The sequence below is a fragment of the Magnolia sinica genome, chromosome 6, assembly GCF_029962835.1.
Source record: "Magnolia sinica isolate HGM2019 chromosome 6, MsV1, whole genome shotgun sequence".
NCBI classification, from domain to species: Eukaryota; Viridiplantae; Streptophyta; class Magnoliopsida; order Magnoliales; family Magnoliaceae; genus Magnolia; species Magnolia sinica.
Genome location: NC_080578.1, coordinates 35,854,786 through 35,882,600, shown reverse-complemented (window position 1 = coordinate 35,882,600; position 27,815 = coordinate 35,854,786). Strand labels below are relative to the sequence as shown.

Genomic DNA, 27,815 nt, shown 5'->3' with positions numbered 1-27,815 from the left:
TTCACACCAGGCTTGAGTGGGGTAGCCTGTGGGATGCGGGGACACTCGGGGTGGGCGGTCCGTGTGAGGCAGGTGGCTTGTGAGAGGCAGGCCCCACCCATGTGATTTAGGTGGTTCGTGTGAGGCGATACCCATGTGATTTGGGGCCCATGAGGGGGGTTTGGCCGAGGTCCTAACCCTTGAGATGGGAAGCCTGGGCTATGAGATAAAGGGATTAAATCGCCATGCTCTAACAGTTTGAGCTTTTAAAGCAAGTGGTTAATTGTCCTACATCAGGAATGTGTAAGTTTGGCTAGATTTTCAATTTTGCTGAATGGATCACCCAAAGGTTTTTTCAAAAGTTCTACAGGAATTAGGCAAGGACATCCACTCTCCCCCTTTTTGTTCGTCGTCATTGCCAAAACTTTGGGTAGAATGCTTTCTAAAAGGGCGAGAGGTGGGGTTGCTTTCTGGGTTCCATGTAAGCCGTGAAATTTCCCCAATTTCTCATATTCAATTCGTAGATGACACAATCCTATTTTGCGAGGCAGATGAAGTCAAGGTTAATAATCTAAGTATGATTATCCGATGCTTTGAAGAGGTGTCTGGTCAAAAGGTAACTTTAGCCAAATGGGTTCTTGGAATCCATTCGGAAAAAGGAAGAATTTGGTTTCCTAGCTGTTCTTTTGGGTTACAAGGTAGGGTCGTTTCTCTCATCCCATCTAGGCCTTCCCTTGTGTATTGGAAAGCCAACCAAGCACTTATGGAGCAAGATGGTGGAGAGATTTGAAAGAAAGATAGCAGGTTAGAGGGGGCGGTATCTTTCTCTTGGCGGGCGGATTACCCTTATTAAAGCAACTTTATCCAATCTCCCAATATACTCCATGCCTCTATTAAAATGCCCAAAGGTGGGACTTTCTTTGGGGAGACTCGACCGAGAAGAAAAGCTTTCACGTTCTAAGGTGGAGTGAAGTGTGGCAGCCATATAATGAAGGTGGTGCTAAAATTCGATCCTTGGAGCCGATTAATGACGTCCTAATGGACTAGAGGTGATGAAGATTTGGCTCCAAAAAAGGAGCTCTTTAGACAGACGTGGTCGCGCTAGCAAATATGGATGTTCGTAAGTGGGATGGTAGACCAAGAATTCTTTTATCTATAGAGCCTCAATTTGTAAGGGCATCTTAAAAATGAAACATAAATTTTTGAAAGGCACAACTCTCTCATTAGGGAATGGGGCGAGCATTCGTTCTTGGGAAGACGTGGATAGGTGATTTACCTCATCAGGACCGGTTCCCTCTTGTTGCTAATCTGGCCCCGGATTGTCGAATCATGATCGACAAGTGCTATGAGATGTGTAGTGAATCGGTTGTGTGGTGTCTGCCTTGCCGTTGATCCCTTTAGGATGAGGTGGAAGAGTATGTAGCTTTGTTGGAATGGTTGCTCCCTTGTAAGCTGAGGTTAGAGGAAAGCGATTGTTTGGTTTGGACTGTCGACAAATCAACTAGCTTCACGGTTAAATCATTCTACTTCATGCTTTGGAAAAATGAGGAAAGCTTTGGGAAGACAGCCCGCGTGTGGCACTACGGTGCTCCTTCCAAGATTGGGGCTTTTGGTTGGCTTGCGGGAAAAAAGAAAATTCCGACTATCAACAATCTCCAAAAACACTCATTGATTGTCCAATGTTAAAACGGCCAACCACCTCGTTATCTATTGCAATTTTGCTAGCTGTGTTTGGACGTCTCTTATCGCTAGATTCAATATGGCATGGACAATGCCTTTCAATATACGAGACCTTCTCTTAGCTTGGTATGGGGTGGCTTTCCGCAAGACAGTGCGGCTGGTTTGGAGGCTTTGCCTCCTTGCCAGATTGTGGGCCATTTAGGGTGAGAGGAATGATGGATGTTTTCGTAATGTCTCCTGTGGTGTCAATTGGGTTTCCTATAATATGTGGAACATTGTTTCGAAATGGGAGGTGGGCAAGGGTTGGTTGGGAAAGATGCAATTTTTATTTTATGTTCTTTTTGTTTTTTTCTTGTTCCTTTTGTTCTCATGTTAGCGCTATCTCAGCGGTTTTTCAACGAAAGTTTCAGTTATCTTTCAAAAAAATATAGAGTCCCTTGGTACAATGTATATAGTGTCAAGGAAATGTTCATTGCTTGTTGTGGAAGGATAAAAACAGTTCCGGATGGCAAGCTGCAAAAATTATTGCAAAAGGCAACTCAAGTCCAAGAATGCAAAAATGGACACCTCATAGGTAAATTGAAGCTACCCTTTTCATTATAAAATAAAGGAGATGGATTGCCTTATTAATGCAGGACATGAAATTCAAATATGATGTGCGAGATTTCAGGCTTAAGATCACGTTAATTCAGAAACAATTACACAAATTCCATATCCCGCATGAAAGTCCAAACCATTCAATTAAGGGGAATCTATGCGGGTCCAGGCCTACACATGTTAGGGCACGATCTGGTAAAATTATAAACCAAACGATGCTCAAAGATAAGCAGTAATCATCCACACATGTACAGCAATCAGTCCCTAATCCAAGGGATTCACCAATTTCAATTCAAGGAACCCTATGGTGAGAAAAGGGGCAAATAAATTAAGGATAATGCAATCTAGGTTAGGGTTTATGAAAAACTAGTATGAGAGGGTAAAATAAGAAGAAAACCTAAACTGGAAGACAATGCCCGCACGCGAACAACAACAATGGCCCAGACGCATGTGCATGTGATCACGGCCGCACGTGTGTGGGGCCCACTATTCAGAAAAATGTCACCTTGGCCCTAGTCGGCCAGGGATGGACTCCAAAACCCCCAAATCTCAACTCGATCTGATGCATAGTTTGTACGTAGTGCCCCGTCCAAGTTTCAACCCTCCTGTAGGGCTAAATTTTGAAAATTTGCTGTAGAGAGTAAAACAGCTGCAACTATTGATAGATTTGCACATGGAATGCTTGAAGGAGGAGAAATATAGATGGAAGAAGGTGGGGGCGAATCGGGATAAATGTGGCTTCGCACCACGATAGTTAGCCCTTCGAAGAAGGGAGGGCTTCGCACCCAATTAGGTCTTCATAACTCGGAAAGGAGCAAGAAAACACAACAATTTTTATTCATCTTCATTGAATCAAAAGAACTACAAAGGGTGCCTATTTATAGGGAAAACCCTTTACCCCAAAAATTATGTCATGTGCGCAACCTATTACTTGGCGATGAAGTAAACTAAAATAAAAACCAATCAAAGAAATCTAAAGCATTCATGATGTTCTAAATAATATAAATAAGCAAAACTTAAAGTATGAACTTAATCCGACAAGTGGGCCATGATCATGAGATTCCATGATGTCCTTTACTTGATTATCGAACCAACTCTCTTAAACCAAAACTCCGTCTTCTAATCAGAAGGTCCTCCTTGGACGTCGTCATCAATCCAGATCGATGGTGGGGTCCTCCGTGCGTACGGCGTAGGAGGGTGAGCATGTGTGTGAGATGTCCCCATCAATTCTCCTCGGCTGGGAACGTTTCGCCACTGGAGAAACAAAACTCCTGAACCGCTCCGATATGTAAGGATCAAGTCTCTGAAGCTCCTCAATGAGCCACGTACCGTCTGAAGCTGGGCATGACTTCCATTTTACCAGGTACTTTTGAAATCTACCGTCTGACGTTGAAACTATCTGATGGTCCAGGATATCCTCTATGGTAGAGGCTGGGAAGAAAGATCAGGAAAAATAGGTATAGGAGGTGGAGGCTGGGAAAAGGGGTCGGGACGGGTAGGTATAGAACGTAGAGGCTGAAAAAATGGGTCAGGAATGGTAGGTATGGGAAGTAGAGGCTGGGAAAATGGGTCGGGAGGGGGCCATGAATCAAGGGATAAATCTGGAGAATCAGGATGGGTAGGCGAAGGACCGGACAAAGTATCAGTGGTCCCTTGAAAAGTAACTAGATCCTCCACATCGAATGGGGAAGTAATTCCCATGGAAGGTGGAAGATCTACCTCATACACATTGAGACTGTTTCGTTTTATAATTTTGAAGGGTCCAGCGCTACGCGCGTGTAACTTACGAACGGCTTCCGGAGGATATCGCTCGGGCCTGATGCAGACCATCACAGTCCCTTACATTGAATTTCTTAAAATGTTTATGTTGGTCTGCAGAAAGTGAGTAATGTTCTTTACTAGTTATGGTCTTCTGCCTGATTTCTTGATGTCATGAATAAATGTGATGCGCAAAAGACTCTGTAGACTCGGACGGTTATGGGACAGTGACACAGGGACAAGATCAATAGGTTTTCTAGGTTTATAACCAGTAACGGCTTCATTAGGACTTAGACCTGTGGACCTATCGATAGAACTATTAAACGCAAATTCGGCTATAGGTAGTACGGTGTCCCATGTTCTGGTGTGCTCTATATCCCTCCTAGGGGAAGACTCATTTGATAGATCATTAGGAAAGACATCACAAAACTCATCCTCTACCGGAATTGCCTCATTGGGTAACTCTACACTAGCCTTTGGTGCACTCTCTCTACCCACGAGGCCGCACATGTTGTACCCCTTAAAATAATAATCTTGATGTCCCTCATGGGATAGGTGCACGGGTGCACCCCCATGACTGATTCCTTGACCAACTCTATTCATTGGTCTATCCTCCAGGCCACCTACTGGAGATTGGACATCCGCCCAATGGTGGGGTTTGTCCTGGCGATGGTCTTTGGTCGGGTAATGCGCTCATTAAGTTGTTCAAAGCATTGGTCCATTTCCAAGCGCTTATCCAAAGACTCGATCTGTTGGGACAGCTTGTATAGTGACTCTAGCAGTTGTTCTATGTTTAGCATAGGGTGCAAACCGAAACCACGACCCGTACGTGGGGGCAAACGACTGTTAACTCCACTTAAGGACTTTCTATGACAACTATATGTAATTAAATGGGACTAAATGATCCTATAAGACTATATATGAGTGGAACTATGCAGTTTTACTAAAATTCAGCGATATAGTTGTCAAAATATAAGATTTTTTTTTTTAATTATTATTTAAAGAAACAACCTAGTTTCTAAAAACAAAAAAAGAAAGTTTCTAAAAAAAACAAATTAGGAAAGTTTCTAACAAAAAACAAATTAGGAAAGTTTCTTTTAAAAAAAGCAACTTAGTTTCTAAAAACGAAAAAGGAAAGTTTCTAAAAACAAATTAGGAAAGTTTCTAAAAAAACAAATAAGGAAAGTTTCTAAAAAAAAAAACAACCTAGTTTCTAAAAAAAAAAAAAGGAAAGTTTCTAAAAAATAGAAAGTAAGTTTCTAAAAAAAGAAAAAGAAAAAGAAATTAGTTTCTAAAAACAGATTAAGAAAGTTTCTAAAAAAAAATATTTCTAAACCTAGAAATAGAAAGCTAAGTTAATTTCTAAAATAATTAAAACAAGGGGATAACAGAAAATTTTAGCAGCTTGCGTCAGGGTTTATGGACCTCTAAACAGCCATATATGATGAGAATTGGTGCGTAATGGACATAAACAACTAAACCCTAAACACGTAATGCATTCCCCTATAAGACCCTAAGCTTTGATACCAAATTTGATGCAGGACATGAAATTCAAATATGATGTGCGAGATTTCAGGCTTAAGATCATGTTAGTTCAGAAACAATTACACAAATTTCATATCCCACATGAAAGTCCAAACCATTCAATTAAGGGGAATCTATGCGGGTCCAGGCCTACACATGTTGGGGCTGGATCTTTTAAAATTATAAACCAAACGATGCTCAAAGATAAGTAGTAATTATCCACACATGCATAGCAATCAGCCCCTAATCCAAGGGATTCACTAATTTCAATTCAAGGAACCCTAGGGTGAGAAAAGGGGTAAATAAATTAAGGATAATGCAATCTAGGGTTAGGGTTTATGAAAAACTAGTATGAGATGGTAAAATAAGAAGAAAACCTAGACCAGAAGACAGTTCCTGCACGCGGACAGCAACAATGGCCCAGACGCACGTGCGTGTGATCATGGCCGCACGTGTGGGGCCCACTATTCAGAAAAAGGCCACCTTGGCCCTGGTCGGCCAGGGATGGACTCCAAAACCCCCAAATCTCAACTCGATCCGATGCACGGTTTGTGCGTAGTGCTCAGCCGAAGTTTCAGCCCTCTTGCAGGGCCAGCTTCAGAAAATCTGTTGTAGAGAGAAAAATGGTTGCAACTATTGATGGATTTGCGGATGGAATGCGTGTAGAAGAAGAGAAATATGGATGAAAGAAGGGGGCGAATCGGGATAGATGTGGCTTTGCACCATAGTAGTTAGTCCTTCAAAGAAGGGAGGGCTTCACACCCAATTAGGTTTTCATAACTCAGAAAGGAGCATGAAAACGCAACAATTTTTATTCATTTTCATTGAATCAAAAGAACTACAAGGGGTGCCTATTTATAGCGAAAATCCTATACCCCAAAACTCACGCCATGTGCACAACCTATTACTTGTCGATGAAGTAAACTAAAATAAAAATCAATCAAAGAAATCTAAAGCATTCATGATGTTCTAAATAATATAAATAAGCAAAACCTAAAGTATGAACATAATCCGACTAGTGGGCCACGATCATGAGATCCGATAATGGCCTTTACTTGATTATCGGGCCCACTCTCTTGAACCAAAACTATCTTCTAATCAGAAGGTCCTCCTTGGACGTCGTCATCGATCCAGATCGATGGTGGAGTACTCCTCCGTGCGTACGGCTTAGGGGGGGCAGGCATGTGCGTGAGATGTCCCCATCACTTATTCAGCTAACAAAATCATTCCAGCCTGTTTTTTTTTTGTTTTTCTCTCTTTTCATTTTTGGCACCATATACTAGAGCTTAGTTTGCCAATACAGATTACAGAGTTCATGCTGTTAATAAGAAACTAAATTTTAGCGAGGATTGTACATTGAGTTTAGAGACCAAGCATGTTTGATGTTCAATCACTGTTACAACAATTGTTACGAGTCACATATTGCTTATAAAGAAATATCAACAGGTTGATGTAATTATCAGCCAAAAGGTACATATATTTAATGAGAAATGCTCCAAATGCTCTTAGAGCACTGTAAGCTATGGTGCTCCTAGTTGCATCGGATCATTTGGACAGTCCAATTGACCAACCTGAACTGTCCATCAAGTCCAGAAAACATTTTATTTGAACTGCACTCGCGCAAAAATTGCACTGATAAGATGATCCAACCCATCCTTGATTTGGCATTTTTTTCTTATAGCCGTCCTTTTCCCAAGCCATGAATGCATGGTTACGATTGCCTAACAAAAGTGATTCTTTAGAATCATAAATAATCCATGATGGGCCCTAAAAAAATAGATGGATCAAGTTGCTGATTGGACCTTTTTTTGTGCAAATGAACTTCACTGTCCATATTGAAGGCCATTGATCCAATAGTAAATATCAGTCAAATCAGTGTGATGTTTGCGTGGTAGTCCTTCAAATGTGCGTTGTAACGAACAGTCTAGATCAATGGATTGGACTGTTGAAGTGAACAATGGTGCTCTGAGAGCAATGGATCATTTCTCAAATTTATTTACATTTTTCTTTTTAAATCAGTAGGAACAATGATATCTCCATGGCTTGATTGGACTACTAAGTAAAGAATAGTATTGAAGCTTGAATGAAGTAGAAATACCAGGATTCTCCTCTCATAGCCATATGTTCCTAGCATTCCCAATATTGTGAGTTTAAAATCACCAAACTCCTGGCTCCCATTATCAGACAGAAGCTTAGCCATGATTGTTGGAAGTGATACATATCCAACCATTCCTTCCACAATTTCTTTGATGAACTGAGAAAACACCCTTTGTAAAATATGAGCACCTTTGTCAAATTTTGAGATCTTCCATCTATACATAGATGCTTCTGTGTCCTCCTGAATACCAACTGCTGCAGGTAGTGCACCAGCATAATTTCTTCCTTTAGAGATTTTTTTATCTTTATATAGATCCCTAAGAGGCTCACAAAACCTGTATTAAAATTATTACAAGATTACGTACAGATAAACAAGTTGCAAAACCTGAAGTAATTGCCTGATTGATATATATATATATATATATATATATATATATATATATATATATATATATATAGCCATTATACAGATCTCTCAGAAAATATGTAAACGTAGTGCTGAGGGAGGGATGGAGGGAACCGGAAGGATGCTTTTGTTCATTAAAGCTGGACTAGTTTCTATAAGATGCCCATTCTTCCTTTCGCTGTCCAATTTTTTCTCGGGTTTCTAGGTGAAACAACAGTACTTGGTGAAAAATGTATATTCTCCAACCACATAAACAGAAGCATCAAAACTTGTTCGCAAGCAATTCTGGCGCAGGTTTGAATGGTTTAGGGGGTGTTTGTTTTTTTGTTTACTATTGTAATTAGTCGGAAATAAATCATGATTATTTACGGATGAATTTCTGGCAGCTCCCCTGATGTGGATGGTGACAGGTAGCGTGTTTGCAAAGCTTCGTTTACATTCGTGTGATTTTGGCATGTAAAAACTGTGGGGCCCACCATAATGTATGAGTCTTATCCAAGCCATCGATCCATTCCGCCAGCTCATTTTAGGGCTTCCCCCCATAAATGAGGCAGATCCAAAGCTCAGGAGGACGACACCATAGGAAACAGTGGAGATTAAAATTCTACCGTTGAAAACTTTTGGGGGCCACAGAAATTTTGGATCAAGCTGATATTTTTGTTTTCCATTTATCTGTGTGTGACCTTATGAACAGATTGAATGTGAAATAAACATCATTGTAGGCCCTACGAACGATTCGGCTTTCAATGGTCGACGTCATGGGGACCACTTACTCTTGTGGTGAGGTCCACTTGAACTTTGGATATGCCTCATTTTTGGGCTCATACCCTAAATTGAGCCGGTGGAACAGATGGATGGCGTGGATAAGTCACAAACATCACATGGGACCCACATATTTTACTCACGGCTTGATGACGGCATGCGCTGTCCGAATTCATTGCAGTGAATTCCATCTTTCGATGTGTAACTTTTCCTTTTTTTCCAAATGACTGCATATTTACATGTATTTACCAAAAAAAAAAAACCCCTTTAAGAACCTGAAAACCTAGAATTTTCTTCTTATAGGTGTATCAAAGAAATTAAACTGTCTAGTGACAATCCACCAGCTGGCTCAAGCCTGAGCAGAGGGTCAATGTCAGCAAGGCGGCTGGTCGTCAAACTTTTGCCGAGAAATCATAAGAAGCAGATACCAAACAGATGATAGAAGGCTATGATGATAATGATGATAAATCTGTCAAAGTATGTTGTACTAATCACCAAAATAATAGACATGATATCCAATTCTCAAATGAAGAGTACTTAGGAGCAGTGTTTGAAATGTCGATACTATCGGCTGATATTATCGTTATCGCACCCCTACGAGACAATACACTCGTGATAACCCCCGGAAGATACCAAAAAAATCCAAAATCCAGATATGGGCCGATATATCGTCGATATTGCACGATATATCGTCGATATCGCGCGATTTCCTCTCCATTATTGTCGGACATCGACAAATGCACGGACAGTCACATATGGATTGCAGGGGACTCACAAGTCCCACAGTATCTAACCACCCATAAAGACCATAAAAATCGGATCCGGGTTGTGGAGAATCAAAAAAAAATTGAATTAGAAAAAAGAAAGAAAGAAATCGGAGAGTACCTAGCTGTAGCGGTGATCGGAGGTGGGGCATTGGACAGGTAAGTACGATTTTCTTGCCATTTTCTTCAACTTTCCTCTTTCTCGGAGATACCGGCGAGGAATCAGGCCGGATCGACAAACCCTTCCTTTCGGAACGAGATTTGAGGGGACGGAACCCTTGTGTGCGTGAAAGACGGATCGGATTGCGTGGATGGGGGGTAAAAAAGGAGAGGGAAAGTGAAAGAGGGGCGCGGATGGGGAAATCGGATTGCGTACTGAGTTACTCAGTACGCTCTTATCGTACTGAGTAAACTCTGTGGGGCCCATTGTGAACCCATATAGTTCATCCACGCCGTCCATCCATTTTTCCAAATCATTTAGGGGTTGAGCCCAAAAATAAAGTATATCAAAATCTCAAGTAGACCATACCAAAAAAAACAATGGAAGTATTGATTTCCACCTTTGAAATATTTATAAGGCCCCCAATGATGTTTATTTGTCATCCAAACTGTTCATAATATCACAAAGACATGGATGAATGGAAAAAACAAATATTATCTTGATCTAAAACTTCTGTGGGCCCCCAAGAACTTTTCAACGGTAGACTTCAATTTACACTGTTTCAGGTGGTGTGGTCCACTTGAGCTTTGGATATGATTAATTTTTTGTTTAAAGCCCTGAAATTATATGATAAAATAGATGGACGGATTTGATGAAATGCATGAATGATAGTGGGCCCCACAGAGTTTACTCAGTACAATTAGCATATTGAGTTACTCAGTACGCAATCCGCTTTCGCGGATGGGGTAAAAACCATGGATCAGCTTGCGTGGTGCGATGCTCAGTACACTCTTATCGTACTTCGTAAAGTCACTTTGGCCCGCCTTTAATGTATGTGGTCCATCCACGCCGTCCATCCGTTTTCCCATCTAATTTAAGAGGTTGATCCCAAATTTTAGAAAAATTTAATATCATACCACAGGAAACAATGGTGATACTGATTTCCACTAGTTAAAACCTTTCTCAGCCCTGCAGTGATGTTTATTGGTCATCCAAACCGTTAATAAGATCATACAGACATGGTAGATGAAGGGAAAATATAAATATAAGCTTGATCCATTCATCCAAGACTTCTGTGGCCCTCAAGAAATTTTCAATGGTAGATGTTCAATTCAACTGTTTTCTACGGTGTGGCCCATTTGAACATTGTATATGCTTTATTTTTGGGCTAAAGCCCTGAAATTATCGGGTAAAATGGATGGACGGATTGGATAAAATACATAAATCATGGTGGACCTCACAGAGCTTAATAAGTATAGGTGAGTTACTTAATACTTACTAATTTACTTAAGTGATGTCACCAAGTTCTGTGGGTCCCACGGTAATGTATGTGTCGTATCCACACCGTCCATTCATTTGGAAATATTATCTTAGGGCATGACACAAATATTTAGGCAAATATCATCTTGATAAAAAAAACTCTTGTGGCCCTTTATAAGTTTGCAATGGTGGGCGTCGCTCTCTTCATTGTTTTCTATGGTGGGGTCCACTCGAGCTCTGGATCTGACCCATTTTTTGGCTCATGCTATAAAATGATCTCTTCAAATGTATGGACGGTGTAGATACAAAAAATACATCATGGTGGGACCCACATAACTTGGTGACGTCTTGTGCCCCGTCAGTGACGGGCGTTCATATGGGATTACGTACTGAGTTACGCTCTTATCTTACTGAGTAAACTCTGTTGGGCCCACCGTGATTACACATGGTTTATCCACGTTGTCCATCCGTTTTTACTGATCATTTTAGGTGTTGAGCCCAAAATTGAACCATATCCATAACTCAAGTGGACCACATTACAGGAAACAGTGTTGAATGAACGTTGACCATTAAAAACATTTTAGGAGCCATAAAAGCTTTGGATCAACCCGATATTTATTTTTTCCCTTCATCTGGGCCTTTAGGACCCAATCAATAGATCGGATGTCAAATAAACAGTACAATGGGCCTTTGGAGGATTTTAAATGTGGATATCCAATCATTAGTGTTTTCCTTTGGTGTGGTCCACCTGCGATTTATATCCCTATAATTTTTTGTATCAATCCCTAAATGATCCATAGAAATGGATGAACGGAATGGATGAAACAAGTGCATTATGGTGGTGCCCACAGAGCACTGACCACCAGCCATGAGGCTGGTGTCAGGGGGAGTAGCCAATCTGTCTCCCCGAGCACGGAAGATACTGACAGGTTGCGTAGCTAGACTGGCTACTGAAGTGACGCACCAAGTTTTGTGGGGCCACCATGATGTATGTGTTGTATCTACACCGTCCATACATTTGGCTATATCATTTTAAGGCATGAGACAAAGAATGAGTCAGATCCAAATCTGGAGTGGACCACACCACAGAAAACAGTGGGGAGAGGGATGCCCACCGTTGAAACCTTCCTAAGGTCCACTATGATGTTTATCTAAGATCCAACTTGTTAATAAGTTTAGACAGACATGAAAGAAAGGAAAAAACAAATTTCAGCTTGATCGAAAACTTTCGTGGCCCTTACAAATTTTTAATGGTGGGCGTCACTCTCTCCACTGTTTTCTGTGGTGGGGTCCACTTGAGCTTTGGATCTGACTCATTCTTTTTCTCATGGCCTAAAATGATATCTCTAAATGGATGGATGGTGTGGATACAACACATACATCATGGTGGGCCCCACAGAACTTGGTGCGTCGCTTTAGGGTCCACCATGTCATTTACTTTCCATCCGACTTGTTGATATGTTCATATACACACCTGTATGAAGTGAAAACATGCTGGGAATAAAACAGTCACAGCTCTATAGGGTAAAACATGCTGTAAATGTAAAATCTACTGTTCATCCGATGATCCGTACGTACAAAATATAAGCCTGATTAAAAAACTATTGTGGGCCACACCAATGGGAACGATGTAAAACTTCTTCCAAATTGATAAATTCATGTTGTGAGGCCCACCTGAGTTTCTTTTATTAGGATGAATTTTGTACCTTCTCTTTATTTTAATGAGTTACACCCGATTAACGGCTTTCATTGAAGGTCCACATCATGGTGGCCCCTAATTACTAACCTATTGTTGGCATCAAATCTCATTGTTCCATGTGGTGTAGCCCATCTGAGTGGTGGATCTATCTGATTTTGGCTATATCTAATCTCAATGGATAGATAAAATATTATTTTACAGATAAAATATGTCAGGAGGAAGAGGAGGGAGACAACCTAATATAGGGTGGACGTACGGTCAACCCATTCCCGATAATCGATTCGGGAGTATTTATAATTTATGTGGCCATGTATCGAGGAGTGGTGGGGTAACCTGCTTAAAGGAGCATTTAGCATGTAGGTGAGGAGGATGTAGTGGATCTCGATGGCGATGATGATCCTGATTACAGATGCGCAGTTCTGTGCCAAAGTATGGGCATGGATATGCGACGAGTAACTCCAGCAGTTACAGCACATCATTTTTCAACCCTGGCAAAGAGTTCACTTCTGCATATGGGCAAGGATATGAGCAGTAGCATGGATATGGCCTACAATATGAATACCAAGGAGCTTCATATGTGCCCTTCCCAGATCCATATCAGTTACAGACTGTGATGATTACGCAGTACCCACGGATGGGCACATTGATTCAGTTCAGAGAGGATGAGTACCAGCGTTATGTCAGGGAGTATCTTAACTGGTACCACTCTACTATGACCTGAGCACAATATTGTCGATTTGTGGAGCAACAGTACTATACCCAGCCTCGTCGAGATGGAGATGATGATTACGAGCCACCACACAACTCTATGTGGGTCTAGATCACAACTAGTCCCCATCATTGATATGTATATTTTTCAAATTTTACTTCTTCAGTTCTTCTTTTGCTTTTCAATGAATTGGTTGTGTTTTCATACATGACTATAATATATTTATAAATATCATGCATCCAATTTAAATATAGTTGCATTAGTTCAGTTAAACATCGCATAGCTTAGGACCCTATACAAAGGAAACTTATTATGTGCATATTTTTTTGAGATGTTATGATTTAAAAGTGTGTATTAAAGGTTTTTTTAACAATCCCCAAAGTTTCATTAAAAAATTCAACCATTTTCTCAATGTTTCCCAAAAAGTACGATAAATTATGCGATACAAACGATATATCCCGTGCGATAACCGATACGTATCTGTATCCCAAGGGTGCGATACATAGTGCGATACCGATATTTCGAACACTGCTTAGGAGTGGAGAGTGCAGAAAAAGAATAAAGCAAAAGAACTAGAGGAGAGCATCATATTGCAATTGATGGTTTAAGAAAACCAGCATTTGTTTCGTGATTATTACATACATGACATTCCAGGAAAATAGCAAATGGACAATCAGAAATATCTTGGAAATTTTTATAAATAAAAAGAAAATCTGAGAATAAGATTCTTAGAAACAACATGAAGTTTAGCAGTTGAAAGTAAAACCTCAAAATGAGAAATTGACTAGCCCAATAATAAGAATGAATGAAGGAAAGAATTGTTCCACATTATGAATAATCATTAGCATATATAGCCAATTGCATGTAACCGGTGGGAAGTGATTTTGATGGGAAAACATATCATATCCTGAAAACCATGGATTTGATCTGCTAAATGATGCTATGATTCATAAAGCATATAAAACATGCTTGAAAGAGCAAGTGATGGATGGATATTTTACTTACGAATCAAGTAACCGGAACCAGAGAGACTCATACTCCTGCAGATCTAAACGTGGGGTATTTCGCTGGCATAACCCAATAGAAGCATGTAATATATCACGTACAGTGTCAACCTGCATGACGAAGAGCTTAATCCTAAAGAAAAATCATTGAACCAACATTTAGGGCCTGTTTAGATAGTGGGGAAAGTTATTTAAAATAAATATATAAAAAAAAAAACTGCAATGATTATCCAATGATGTCCCATGGATTCCGTGAGCACCTTTGAAACATGAATATTGAGTCTGGAAAAAAAAAAGAAAAGAAGGAAAAGTGCATCATTTTTCTTTTCTTTTCCCACTATCCAACGGGCCCTTGGAGATATCTACCAATACTGTCCGCTATAAAAACATTTATTCAACGAACCTCCTTCATCCTTAAAATAGCGTTAAGCTGCTCCATCTCAGTTAAGCTACCTGAAGTTATTTCAGGAACTTTGGCTTCCAGAGCAGTATCAAGCAGGTGTAGTTTTTCACTAAGATCAGACATGATAAGTAATAGAGCACTGCCGACATCACCAACTCGTTCTAGCAAAAATGCAGCTGCATCTGTGACCCCATACTCCTGGCACAGACGTAAACAGTGCTCCAGCCTATAATTTTCAAACGTCTCCAAGAACTTGAGAACCGAACAACGTTCATACTGACACAATAGCTGCACAACGTAGATGCAATGGCATTATTTGAGACATCATAACTGTGGATGTACCTAGGGCTAGCATCATACATGCAATCTTTGCAGGATTACAAAATTAACTAAAAGACAGACAGAAGTGCAGAGCAATAGATATTTATTTCATTTTATTTGAAAAGTCAGAGCAACAGATATTTCTTCAGCAAATTTAATGCAGCCAAATGAGACATACATGTACAACATTCCTCCTATGAACTCAAGGTTGGCCATTTGCTTACAGAAAAACCCTTAATGACATTCAGCTTCTGCTCCAAAGAAAAAATCATCTACCAATTGCTGAAGAAAATTGCAAGCACCGCACCAGCACACACAATGAAGCACATACATGCCCTTACATGTGCACATGCACATAGAAACAAGAATAGTACAATGCCTGCTATTCTGACATGTGAGTCAAAACAATTTCTATGATTTGGAGGTTTTCTCTTAGGTCATGTGTTTAGATTCATTGAAGTATAAATTGAGGAACCATCATTTCCATGAAAATAGTGTTTGCTTTGTTTGTTTTTGTAAATTTCTTGGAATCACCATTTCCATTTCCCTCTCGTTTCCTGAAGAATGCCTCTTTTTTGAATGAACTCTTTTTATAAAGTAGCCCACATGGCAGTCACAACTCACATGTGCCACCCCGCCATCTTCTAAGTGCCACACAAGGTATTCAATAACGGTAAACTGTCATTATCATTATGGTATAGGCTGTAACGGCCATTACGACCTCTTTTTTTTTTTTTTGCCGATGTAACGGGTCCATAACTGTCCATTATAGGGTTCTAATGACTGTTATGGCCCCATAGGCAGTAATAGACTGTTATGGGTCCGTAATGGCCATTATGGGCCAATTTTTCCATAATGGCCTTTATGGCCCATTAACAGGCAATGGTACCCACTATTAACACTAGGTAATGGCCGTTACATAACCGTTTTTGGATACCATGGTGCCACATGTGCAACCATCATCTTCAACTGCTTCACATGTGCCAATGTGCCACATATGCAACATGTACCACCATCCATCTTAAAATGCCACACGTGCCATTGGACCACATGCAACGTGCCACCGCCCATCTTTTAGCGACCCACATTTCAATGTACCACACACCCCAATATGTCATGTGCAACATGTGCCACCTTTGTCTTCAAACCCTACATATGTCATATGGCAACTATCCATTTTTAAGTGCTTCACATGTGCGACGTGCTAATGTGCGACAGATACAACATGCCACCAACCACCTTAAGGGTCTATTTGATTTTCCATGATACATGTAAATCATGGTAAATAAGTAATTATTACTTTTTCACTTGGTTTGAAAATGTGAGAGTAATTCCACCTCGAAAATTGGTACAAAAATATTTAAATCTGTGGACCCCACCGTAATGTATATGATATATCCGCACCATTCATTTATTTTATTAGAACATTTTGGGGCATGAGCCGATAAATGAGGCAAATCCAACACTCAAATGGCCTATAGTAAAGGAAACAATGGCCTTAATTTGTCCACCATTGATAGTTGTTTCCTTCAATGGGCCCACATTGAGGTTTTTTCATCATCTAACCCGTTCATAGGGTCACACAGACATGGATAAGGAGAAAACACAATATCAGCTTGATCCAAAACTTTTAAGGGCCTGAAGAAGTTTTTAATGGTAGGCGTTCGATTCCCGTTGTTTCTTGTGGTGTGGTCCACTTGAGCTTTGGATCTTCCTCATTTTTTTGCTCATGTCCTAAATTCAGCTGGCATAATAAATGAGCAATGTGGATAAGTCACATACAGCAAGACGAGCCCCACATTGATTTTGTAAATTTCTCGATTTAAGTGTTAAAAAAGTAAGTTGTCATACACGCATTGGGAAAGAAGTGGTAATTACCTAGGTAAATAATTATTACCCATTAACATGGTAATTACGGTTGAGCTGAAAAATCAAAGAGGTTATAAGGTACCCCACACGTGCAATGTCCATTTAGTGCCTCAAATGTGCCACAATCCATCTTAAAACACCATACACATGCCAATGTGCCACATGTGTGACATGTACAACCAACCATCATCAGGTGTGTCAACATGCCACATGCCCCAATGTGCCACGTGCAACATGTGCCAGCCTCATCTTCAAGCACCCCACATGTGCTATTGTGCCACATGTGCCACCATCCATCTTTAAGCGTTCCACATGCGCCACATATGTCAACATGCCATATGTGCAACATGTGCGGTGTGCCCTCATCCATCTTCAAGCACACGTGCCAATATCCCACATGCAAATGTGTCACGTGTGACAATGTGATGCATGTGCCACAATCTATATTCAACGCATGCATGTGTCATCTTCCGTCTTTGAGTAACATTTTTATGAAAAATTCCTTTTTCCCCAAACAACAGATTTGGAAATAAAGATAAAAAAAAATCTTTTTGAAAAACAATAAAGGGAAATGGCTTTTCATTTTCCCATCATGTTCTAGAAATAGCATTTCCCAAAAAACACCATTTTCCTCAAAATTTAAAAAAAAAAAAAAAAAAAGAACTCCACAAATCCAAACAGGCCTATAGTAAATAACTTAAGAGGAGGATATATTGTTCAATATGACAATGAGCACAAGGGCTTCTTTGGGAAACAAGACTGACCATTTCGGATTTTTTCATCCAAAAGGACTTGAATCCTAAAATGCAAAGCAATTGGTTTCTCCAAAATGTTGGGTACAAACAGTGTTTCCATTGTCGACAAAAAATCGATAATATCGCTGATATTATTGGTGTCGCTGGATCGGCGATACTAAAACACCAAAAATTCATTTCTCTTCCTAATGTCAACGAAATAACAGCAATATTTTCAATTTTATCAGAAAAAAATAGTTACCAGCAACAACTCTCGCTACTATTTCAAAAAATCAAAATAAATATTAAAAAAAAATCTCTTACCTTTTTTTTTTCTCAAAATCTGCCCATGGGAGAGGCTTTCGGATGGATTTGGTGGGCCAATCACAGTCGATGGCACTAGATTTTTAGAGGTAAGAAATCCCCTTTTTTTTTTTCTTTGAAAAGAATGGATTTGAAAGAAACCCAATTTTGGCGAGGTTGAAGGAGATTTGGGTTGGGATTTGAAAAAAAAGAGAAATATTCGGGATTTTTTTTTTATATATATAGAAAAAACGATTGAAATCGTCATTTGAGGATTTCCAAGGAAGATGATACGAAAGCTCTCTCTCTCTCTCTCTCTTTTGAGAGAGCGAACTCGGTGCGACCTCGGCTTTACAAAAGATTGTGCGGCCCTCACTCTGGGGCCCACCTTGATGTTTTTTTTATATCCATGTCGTCCATGAGTTTTTCCAGATCATTATAGGACACTAGCCCAAAAATGAAGCAAATCAAAATCTAAGGTGGACCATATTCTAAGAAAGAGTAGTGGTTGAACCTCCACCATTAAAAACTTCTTCGGGCCCATAGAAATGTTTTTTTAATGTTTATTTGTCATCCAACCTGTTGATAAGGTCACGTAAACCTAGATGAAGGGAAAAGAACAAATATCAGGTTGGTCCAAAACTTTTGTAACCCATGAGAAGGTTTTAATGGTCAATCACCACTATTTCTTATGTTATGGTCTACCTAAGTTTTGAATTTGCTTCAATTTTGAGATCATACCCTAAATTGATTTTTTAAAAATAGATGGACAGCGTGGATATACAATAAATATTATCAAGGTGGGCCCTACCATAAGTGTCACACTGTCTTGGGTCAGACCAGGGCTACACCTAATCCACTCTACCCCCCTTCACCACCGAAACCACTAAGTGGGTGGGAGTCAGTAGGGTCCACCTCGATGTATGCACTACAAATCCACACCATCCATCTGTTTTTACAGCTTATTTAAAGACATGGTACTAAAAATGAATCAAATAAAGATCTCAAGTGGACCGCACTAAAAGAAACCATGGTCATTGGCGACCACCATTAAAAACTCTTTAGGGTCCACCGTAATGTTTATTGACCATCCAACATATTGATAAGTTCATACAAACCAGGATGAAAGGGAAAAAAAACAAATATCAGCTTGATCCAAAAATTTTGTGGCCCCCAAAAGGTTTTTAATGGTCAACAACCACCGTTTCGTGTGAAGTGGTCCACGGCCACCTGTGCTTCATTTTTTAGGCCATCACCTGAGATAAGGTGGCAAAACATATGGATGGCACAAATATACAATGCATACAGGGCCATACAGTCAAGGTCCCACCCAAATTGTTGGTTCCGTGTGGCAGCCGAGTTGCGCTTTTGTGGGGGACAGACTTTACGTCCATCTGTTCGATGGGGCCCACTGTGATGTTTGTGAGAAATCCACTAGGTCCATCCATTTTTCCAAAGAATGTGAGGACATGAGCCCCAAAATCAGGTAGATCCAAAGCTCAAGTGGGCCACACAACATGAAACGGTGAGGATTAAACGTCCACCATTGAAATATTCTTGGGGCCACAAAAGTTTGGTCCTTTTGCTGGGGCTATTATTATTATTATTATTATTATTATTTTTTAATTTTTCAAATCATCCTAGCAGGAATGGGACTATGAACGGTATGGATGTGATATAAACATCATGGTGGACTAGGGAGGTTTCAATGGTAGGCATTTTCTTGCACACTTTTCCTTGTCATGTGGTCCACTTGAGTTTTGAATATGCCTGTTTTTAGGCTCAGGCCTAACATGGTCAGGATAAACAGATAGACAAAGTCGATTTCTCACAAACTTCATGGTGGGCCCCACTGACAGGATGTGAGGGTAAGAAGACCTATTTACAAACCAAAAAATTTAAAATAGGAGTTTTAGTATAATCCACCTGCAATTAACCCTTCACGAACAGGCACTCAAAATTGTACACGTGACATATATTTATTAAAAAAGAAATTGACTGGAATGAGCTGTTAAAACCATCCCATTGCACGACTGCTTGTTTATAATAATACAACCATTAGATTTATTCATTTTAACCGTCCAATAAATATCCACCAATCTCATACTGAGATAATAAGATATGATAAAGTTTGGGTCTACTCAGATAACTATACTTAGTACTATAAATTGGACGGTTTAATTTGACTCATTGTATGCCACGTGTGCAACTTCTCAGTGCACGTGTTTTGTCCGTGTCACATTGATGCGGACACAGGTGCATTCAAGGTGTACCAACGAAGAAAGCGCCAACCACAAGTGCCGTCCTTGTGGATAGGCGAATATTGAGGAGCTGAAGACCTTTCACATGTGATTGGACATATAGAAGACCCCACTTAGGGAAGACACATGTAAAGGAAGATTGGAGAAAGAAGACCGAGCGCCCAAACTTTCCCATACTTATGTTATTTGCATGTTTTTTGACTTAGTTAGGGGTCTTTTAGTAATCTTATATCTTTATTTGCTTATCCTAGGGGTATTTTAGTAATTTCATGTCTTTATTTGCTTATTTAAGTGGGGTAAAGCCCTAAACACGAATTTTCAACTATTGATTCATGAAAAGCAAACCCTTTGGTTGCCTCCTTCCTCTCTTCTCTCTCATGGTGCTTCTCTCCCCTTGATCTTCTTCTTCTAATTTCTTCTTGTGCCCCTCCAACTTCTTCAAGGTAATAATTTTCTTCATTCTATTTTCCAGTTTTGGCTAATCCTTCTTCGATCAAAATCTTGAGAACCGATCTAAACCCTAAATCCCCAAATTCTCAAATCCCTAATCCGAGAAACTTCTTGGTTCTTCGGACTAGTGATCTTCATTGATCGATTGGGTGTGACCATGCAAGATCGGGAGGTCTCATCCCTCGCCGGATCCAACCTAAGTAGTAATTGAATTCCATAACCCGTGGTTGTAGTGATGGCCCGCTCCATTGCATGTTTCCTTTATGATTTTCTCAATTATGATGATTACTGTTAGAATTTTAGATCATTTATTCCTTTTATTGCCGCTGTTTAATTGTGTCCATGAGCATGCATCATAATTAGGGCTGTCCTGCGTCAAATTTGGTATCAAAGCCTAGGCTTGCATGGTTTTTGTCTAGATCGAGTTATCAAATTAGGGTTTTGATTTTTAGGTTTAACTTAGGAAAGTTCCAGGTTTAGAAAGTTTTCAATTTTAGAAACTTTCCAATTTTAGAAAGTTCCTAATTTGGAAAATTTTCAGATTTGAGTTGTTTCCTGTTTCAACTTAATTGTGTCAGTTCATAGTAGTTTTGCATTCATCGCATTCATCTTGAAAGTCATAACTCATAGTAGTCTAGTTAGGTAGAGTTTGGTTCAAGTCTTCATTGTATGCCCACGAGAAGAGGTAGAGGTTTCGGACTTCAACCTACCATGAATAACGAGCAGTTATCTGAGCAACTTGCTCAATTGATACAAAAGATAACCGCCCTAGAAGCAGGTCAAAGGCGTGAGTTTGCCCGCTTTGAGAACCAAATTACCACTACCATGACTAAGGTGGAGCAACTAGAGGCGTCCCAAAAGGAAAACCCCGCTGTAGGGGAAGATGCGCACTCCCAAGTGGAAGGAATCATTGAAGAACGTGCTGCCACACGTGGTGGTAGTGAGGATAGAGATCGTGGTAACGGTCGTGGTGTGGTGCGAGAGGCACGAGCCACATGTGGTCATCAAGACCGTTATGATCCAGATGAGCGTGCGATGAAAAGTGTGAGAGTTGAGGCACCGAGTTTTGATAGACGCTTGGATCCCAAGGCATTCCTTGACTGGGTTGCTGACATGAACCACTACTTTGAGTGGTATGGCATGTCAGAAAACCGTCAAATGCGGTTTGCTAAGATGAAGCTTGTGGGTCAAGCCAAGCTCTTCTGGACCAACACCGAGCGTAGGATAGAGTTGGTAGAGCCCCTATCACACATTGGTATGAGATGAAAGAGAAGTTGAAGGAGAAGTACCTTCCTCTCTCATACCGTCAGAAGCTCCTTGACCAATGGCAATCCTTACGCTAAGGGTCAATGCCTGCCGCTGACTACATCGCTAAATTTGAAGAGTATGTGATGCGATGTGATATCCGAGAAGACCCTCTAGTAACGCTCTCGCGTTTTAAGACGGGCCTTTGTGCGGATCTTCAGCGCGAGCTTATTACTCGGCCCTTAACGGACTTAGATGAAGCATATCAAGTCGTGCAGGAGTTAGAGCAGTATCTGAAGGCTCTTGTCTTTCGTCGTTTTGAGTCCCGAGACTCCAATGCTAGATCTAGTTCCCAAGGAACTAGACCTAATATTGCTAATCAACCTAGGGCACAGGCGAACATTCCGCCTAGGCCTAGGGAGGACAAGGGCAAAGGGGTTCTTGGTGCCGGTCCTATTAACATGAGCCAAGTGAGGTGCTATGAGTGTGGCAACCTTGGCCACACGTCTAATCAGTGTCCTACGAAGAGCCGTGGGAGAGCCTTAGTTATAGGCGAGTCCCACAAGGGTGGAGATGACCAGGGTGATTATGAAGTTGAAGAGTATCACCCTGAAGGAGGACTTACTGATGAAGAAGTGGATGGAGAAGCAACGCTCGCAGTAGTCAGGCGTGTGTTAGCTCAGTCTAGAAGTAGTGCTGACTGGCGTCGAAGCACTATCTTCTACACTATTGCCAAGTGTGGTGAAAAGAATTGTAAGGTGATAGTGGACAGTGGAAGTTGTCAGAATGTGATTTCCACTAGCACCTTAGATCGCTTAAAACTGAAATCCATACCTCATCCAGACCCGTATAAAGTTTCTTAGGTTGACAAGACATCCCTACCTGTCACCCAGCAATGTCTAGTCCCCATCGAGTTTGGGTCATACAAAGAGTCCCTGTGGTATGATGTTTTACCTATGAATGTGGGACATGTTATCCTAGGTAGACCGTGGCTATTCGATAATGATGTCACGATCTTTGGCCGTTCGAATGCGTGTACTTTTATGTATAATGGTAAAAAGATCAAACTTAATCCCATGCCACCTGAGAATACACTAGGGAAGAAGAAAGATGAGAAGGCAAGTGAGCCTAGAGAAATGGGAAAATCCAAACCTAAGTCTTTACATATAATCAGCGCAAGAGAGTTTGAAAAAGAGGCTTAGGAGGATTCTATGGTGTATGCCCTTGTAGCTAGAGAAATTACACCTGAGGTTCCATCAGAGTTGCCCTGTGAGGTGACCTCGGTCCTGAAGGAATACAGTGATGTATTTCCTGAAGACTTACCGAATGAGTTGCCACCTATGAGGGACATACAGCATGCCATTGATCTTGTCCCAGGGTCTACTTTACCGAACCTTCCTCACTACAGGATGAACCCTGCAGCGCATGCAGAGTTGAAGAAGCAAATTGATGAGCTTCTGCAAAAGGGTTTCATCCAAGAGAGTATGAGCCCGTGTGCCGTGCCTGCATTGTTGACGCCAAAGAAAGACGGCACGTGGCGCATGTGTGTGGACAGCCGTGCCATAAACAAAATTACTGTCAAGTATAGGTTCCCTATACCTAGACTTGATGATATGCTTGACATGATGGCCAGGTCTACTATATTCTCTAAGATAGACCTCAAGAGTGGATATCACCAAATTCGTATACGCCCAGGAGATGAGTGGAAGACGGCGTTTAAGACGAAAGATGGGCTATATGAGTGGTTGGTCATGCCATTCGGCTTGACTAACGCACCCAGTACTTTCATGCGGGTGATGACACAAACTTTGAGGCCGTTCATGGAAAAATTCCTAGTGGTGTACTTTGACGATATTCTTATTTATAGTACCACTAAGGAATCACACCTTGAACATTTAAAGAAGGTCTGTAGTGTCCTTAGGAAGGAAAAGTTGTACGTTAATCTTAAGAAATGTGCATTCATGTCTAACCAAGTTGTGTTCTTAGGATTTATAGTGTCATCTGAAGGGATGCGGGCAGACCCTGAAAAAGTCAGGGCCATAGTTGAGTGGCCAGAACCAAGGAACATTCATGAGGTGCGAAGTTTTCACGGCCTAGCAACTTTTTATCGTCGGTTCATTAGGGGTTTTAGCACGATCATGGCTCCCATTACCGAGTGCATGAAAAAGGGAGTTCGTGTGGTCTAAAGCCGCCGTCAAGGCTTTTAAAGAAATTAAGGGCAAGATGGTGGAAGCTCCTGTCATGCGTCTACCTGACTTTTCTAAAGTCTTTGTAGTAGCGTGCGATGCGTCTGGTGTCGGTATAGGTGGAGTGTTGAGTCAAGAAGGACACCCAGTGGCCTATTTCAGTGAGAAACTGAATGAGGCAAAACAAAAATACTCCACTTACGACAAAGAATTTTATGCGGTAGTGCAATCCCTGAGACATTGGCGACACTACCTCCTACCGCAAGAATTCGTTTTGTTTTCTGACCATGAGGCTTTGAGATATTTGCATTCTCAGAAGAAACTCAACCCAAGGCATGCCAAGTGGGTAGCGTTTCTTCAGGAATATTCGTTTGTTTTGAAACACAAGGCCGGGGTTGAAAACAAACCAGCGGATGCCCTTAGTAGGAGAGTGGCGTTGCTCAACTCCTTGAGTGTAGAGGTAGTCGGATTTGAGCAACTGAAAGATGAATACCCCATATGTCCTAATTTTGGGGGTACTTACGCGTCGCTCTCTAGTGACCAGCATATTATGGGTGAATATGTTCTTAAAGATGACTTTCTTTCAAAGGGAGACAGACTTTGTATTCCCCGTATGTCCCTTCGTGAATTCCTCATCTGGGAGCTTCATTCAGGAGGGATAGCTGGCCATTTTGGTCGTGATAAGACCATTGCCCTCGTGGAAGATCGTTTCTATTGGCCAAGCCTCAAGCGAGACGTAGCCAAAGTTTTAGGGCAGTGTCGAACATGTCAGCTGGCAAAGCAAAGAAAGCAAAATACCGGGCTGTACACGCCATTGCCAGTGCCACATGCTCCGTGGCAGGACATTAGTATGGACTTCGTGCTCGGGCTTTCCAAGACTATAAAAAAGCACGATTCCGTTTTTGTCGTTGTGGACCGTTTTTCTAAAATGGCGCATTTCCTCCCATGTTCGAAGACATCAGATGCGTCTCATGTTGCTCGTATCTTTTTTGATGGTGTGGTGCGTCTCCATGGGTTACCTAAAACCATAGTGTCTGATCGTAATGTTCGATTTACTAGCTATTTTTGGAAGCCACTGTGGCACATTATGGGAACTCGTTTGCAATTTTCTACTGCTTACCACCCACAAACAGATGGTCAAACTGAAGTGGTAAACCGTAGCCTTGGAAATCTTCTACGTTGTCTAGTGGGTGAACATGTTAAGACTTGGGATGTAATTTTACCAACTGCTGAACTTGCTTATAATGGGTCAGTTAATAGATCTACAGGGTTGAGTCCTTTTGAAATTGTAAGTAGTTATAAACCTAGAATGCCCATAGATCTCTTACCTATGTCTGTTACCCAAAGGTCTTCTGAGTCAGCCGATGCATTCGCACGCCATATTCATGATTTGCATACACATATTAGACAGCGGTTAAATAAGAGCAATGATGATTATAAAGTTTCAACTGATTCTCATCGTAGAGTGCAAGAATTTCAAGAAGGAGACTATGTAATGGTGCGAATAAGGCCAGAGCGATTCTCTCAAGGATCAGCAAAGAAATTACAAGCGCGTAGTGCTGGACCATTCAAGATATTACAAAAGGCTGGGTCCAACGCGTATCGGGTTGACCTTCCATCTGAAATGAGCATTAATCCAACTTTTAATGTGGAAGATCTAGTCCGTGCCCATACTCCCATTGTTGATACATCGTCCCTTTCATGGCCTTTTTCTGAGTTTGCTACCCAACCCCTACCACCCCCTCCTCCACCCATTACCCATAAAGAAGCAATTGAGGAAATCTTAGATGACGAGATAGTATCCACGAGAGATGGGGGTTTCCAAAGGTATCTTGTCAGGTGAAAAAACAAACCATCGTCTGAATCTACGTGGCTGTCGGGCTACTCATTGCAGGGTATTGATCCAGATCCACTTGAGTGCTACAAAAGTTTCAACTCGTCGGGGTCGAGTTTTTCTCACCCGAGGAGAATTGATGCGGACATAGGTGCATTCAAGGGGTACCAACGAAGAAAGCGCCAACCACAAGTGCCGTCCTTGTGGATAGGCGAATATTGAGGAGCTGAAGACCTTTCACATGTGATTGGACATATAGAAGACCCCACTTAGGGAAGACACATGTGAAGGAAGATTGGAGAAAGAAGACCGAGCGCTCAAACTTTCCCATACTTATGTTATTTGCACGTTTTTTGACTTAGTTAGGGGTCTTTTAGTAATCTTATATCTTTATTTACTTATCCTAGGGGTATTTTAGTAATTTCATGTCTTTATTTGCTTATTTAAGTGGGGTAAAGCCCTAAACACGAATTTTCAACTATTAATTCATGAAAAGCAAACCCTTTGGTTGCCTCCTTCCTCTCTTCTCTCTCATGGTGCTTCTCTCCCCTTGATCTTCTTCTTCTTCTAATTTCTTCTTGTGCCCCTCCAACTTCTTCAAGGTAATAATTTTCTTCATTCTATTTTCCAGTTTTGGCTAATCCTTCTTCGATCAAAATCTTGAGAACCGATCTAAACCCTAAATCCCCAAATTCTCAAATCCCTAATTCGAGAAACTTCTTGGTTCTTCGGACTAGTGATCTTCATTGATCGATTGGGTGTGACCATGCAAGATCGGGAGGTCTCATCCCTCGCCGGATCCAACCCAAGTAGTAATTGAATTCCATAACCCGTGGTTGTAGTGATGGCTCGCTCCATTGCATGTTTCCTTTATGATTTTCTCAAGTATGATGATTACTGTTAGAATTTTAGATCAGTTATTCCTTTTATTTCCGCTGTTTAATTGTGTCCATGAGCATGCATCATAATTAGGGCTGTCCTGCGTCACACACACTCACAAAAACTTTGCCAGTATTTAACCATTGATCGAACGATGTGGGTCCCTAATCGTGGGGCCTACCTTGATGCCATGTATTCTATTTACAATTTTTTATCCTTAAATATGTAAATATGTGTATTTAGGCATATCCTAAAATTTCATTGAAAATTTTCATCTTTTTTCCATGTTTTCTCCTGATTTCCAGTTATCAGCGATATTATCGGCGATAACGATATTATTTCTTTATCTCCGGCCAGCGAAACTTGTAGCACTAATGACAACTCGAACACTGGGTACAAAGCTGAAAACTTTCACTTCATAGGAATATTAAATAGATTCAAGGTCATAAGTCTCCATTTCAAATGAAGCTTGCATTGTAAAATGCACCATGCTGTCACACTACTTTGGGTATCTTACTATTAGTAAAATCATCAATTAAAAGCAGCGAACTCACTAACTCTTGTTGTCATAACTCTCCATTTCAGAAATAACACGTTTAGTTCATCATCTAGGATTTATGTAAGTTATAATGAGGTCAACCATTGGACATTCCCAACCAAGCTGTTCCAATAATGGTGGCCGTAATGGCCACCGCCGTAGCTGTTACGATATAGGCCGTTATGGCTCTTTTTTTCCGTACCAGCCATTTCGGCCCTATAACATGTAACGGTTATGACCATTAGCATTACGTAATGGCCGTTACAACCGTTACATAACCGATTTTAAATGCCATGCTCCCAACAATAGTTAGAAAGTGCAAAAGTCATTTTATTGTGTAAAGATTAATCATAATGTATAATAGAACAATCATGTGAAAGCCATATTAGAAGT

The 27,815-nt window shown here is 40.8% G+C and overlaps 1 protein-coding gene across 3 annotated transcripts in view; it reads right to left on the bottom strand.

The window, feature by feature from the left end:
• Positions 1-27,815, bottom strand: part of LOC131248648 (uncharacterized) — a 69,033-nt gene that overhangs the window by 9,253 nt on the left and 31,965 nt on the right. Inside the window, exons 14-16 of one of the 3 annotated variants that reach the window (XM_058249022.1) lie at positions 14,803-15,090; positions 14,401-14,510; positions 7,637-7,970 (exon numbers count right to left, since the gene is read on the bottom strand). In XM_058249022.1, the coding sequence (XP_058105005.1) occupies positions 7,637-7,970; positions 14,401-14,510; positions 14,803-15,090 (732 nt within the window). Of the gene's footprint in view, positions 1-7,636; positions 7,971-14,398; positions 14,533-14,802; positions 15,091-27,815 lie in introns of those variants that run through there. The other 2 variants (XM_058249023.1, XM_058249024.1) reach the window with 2 other exon arrangements.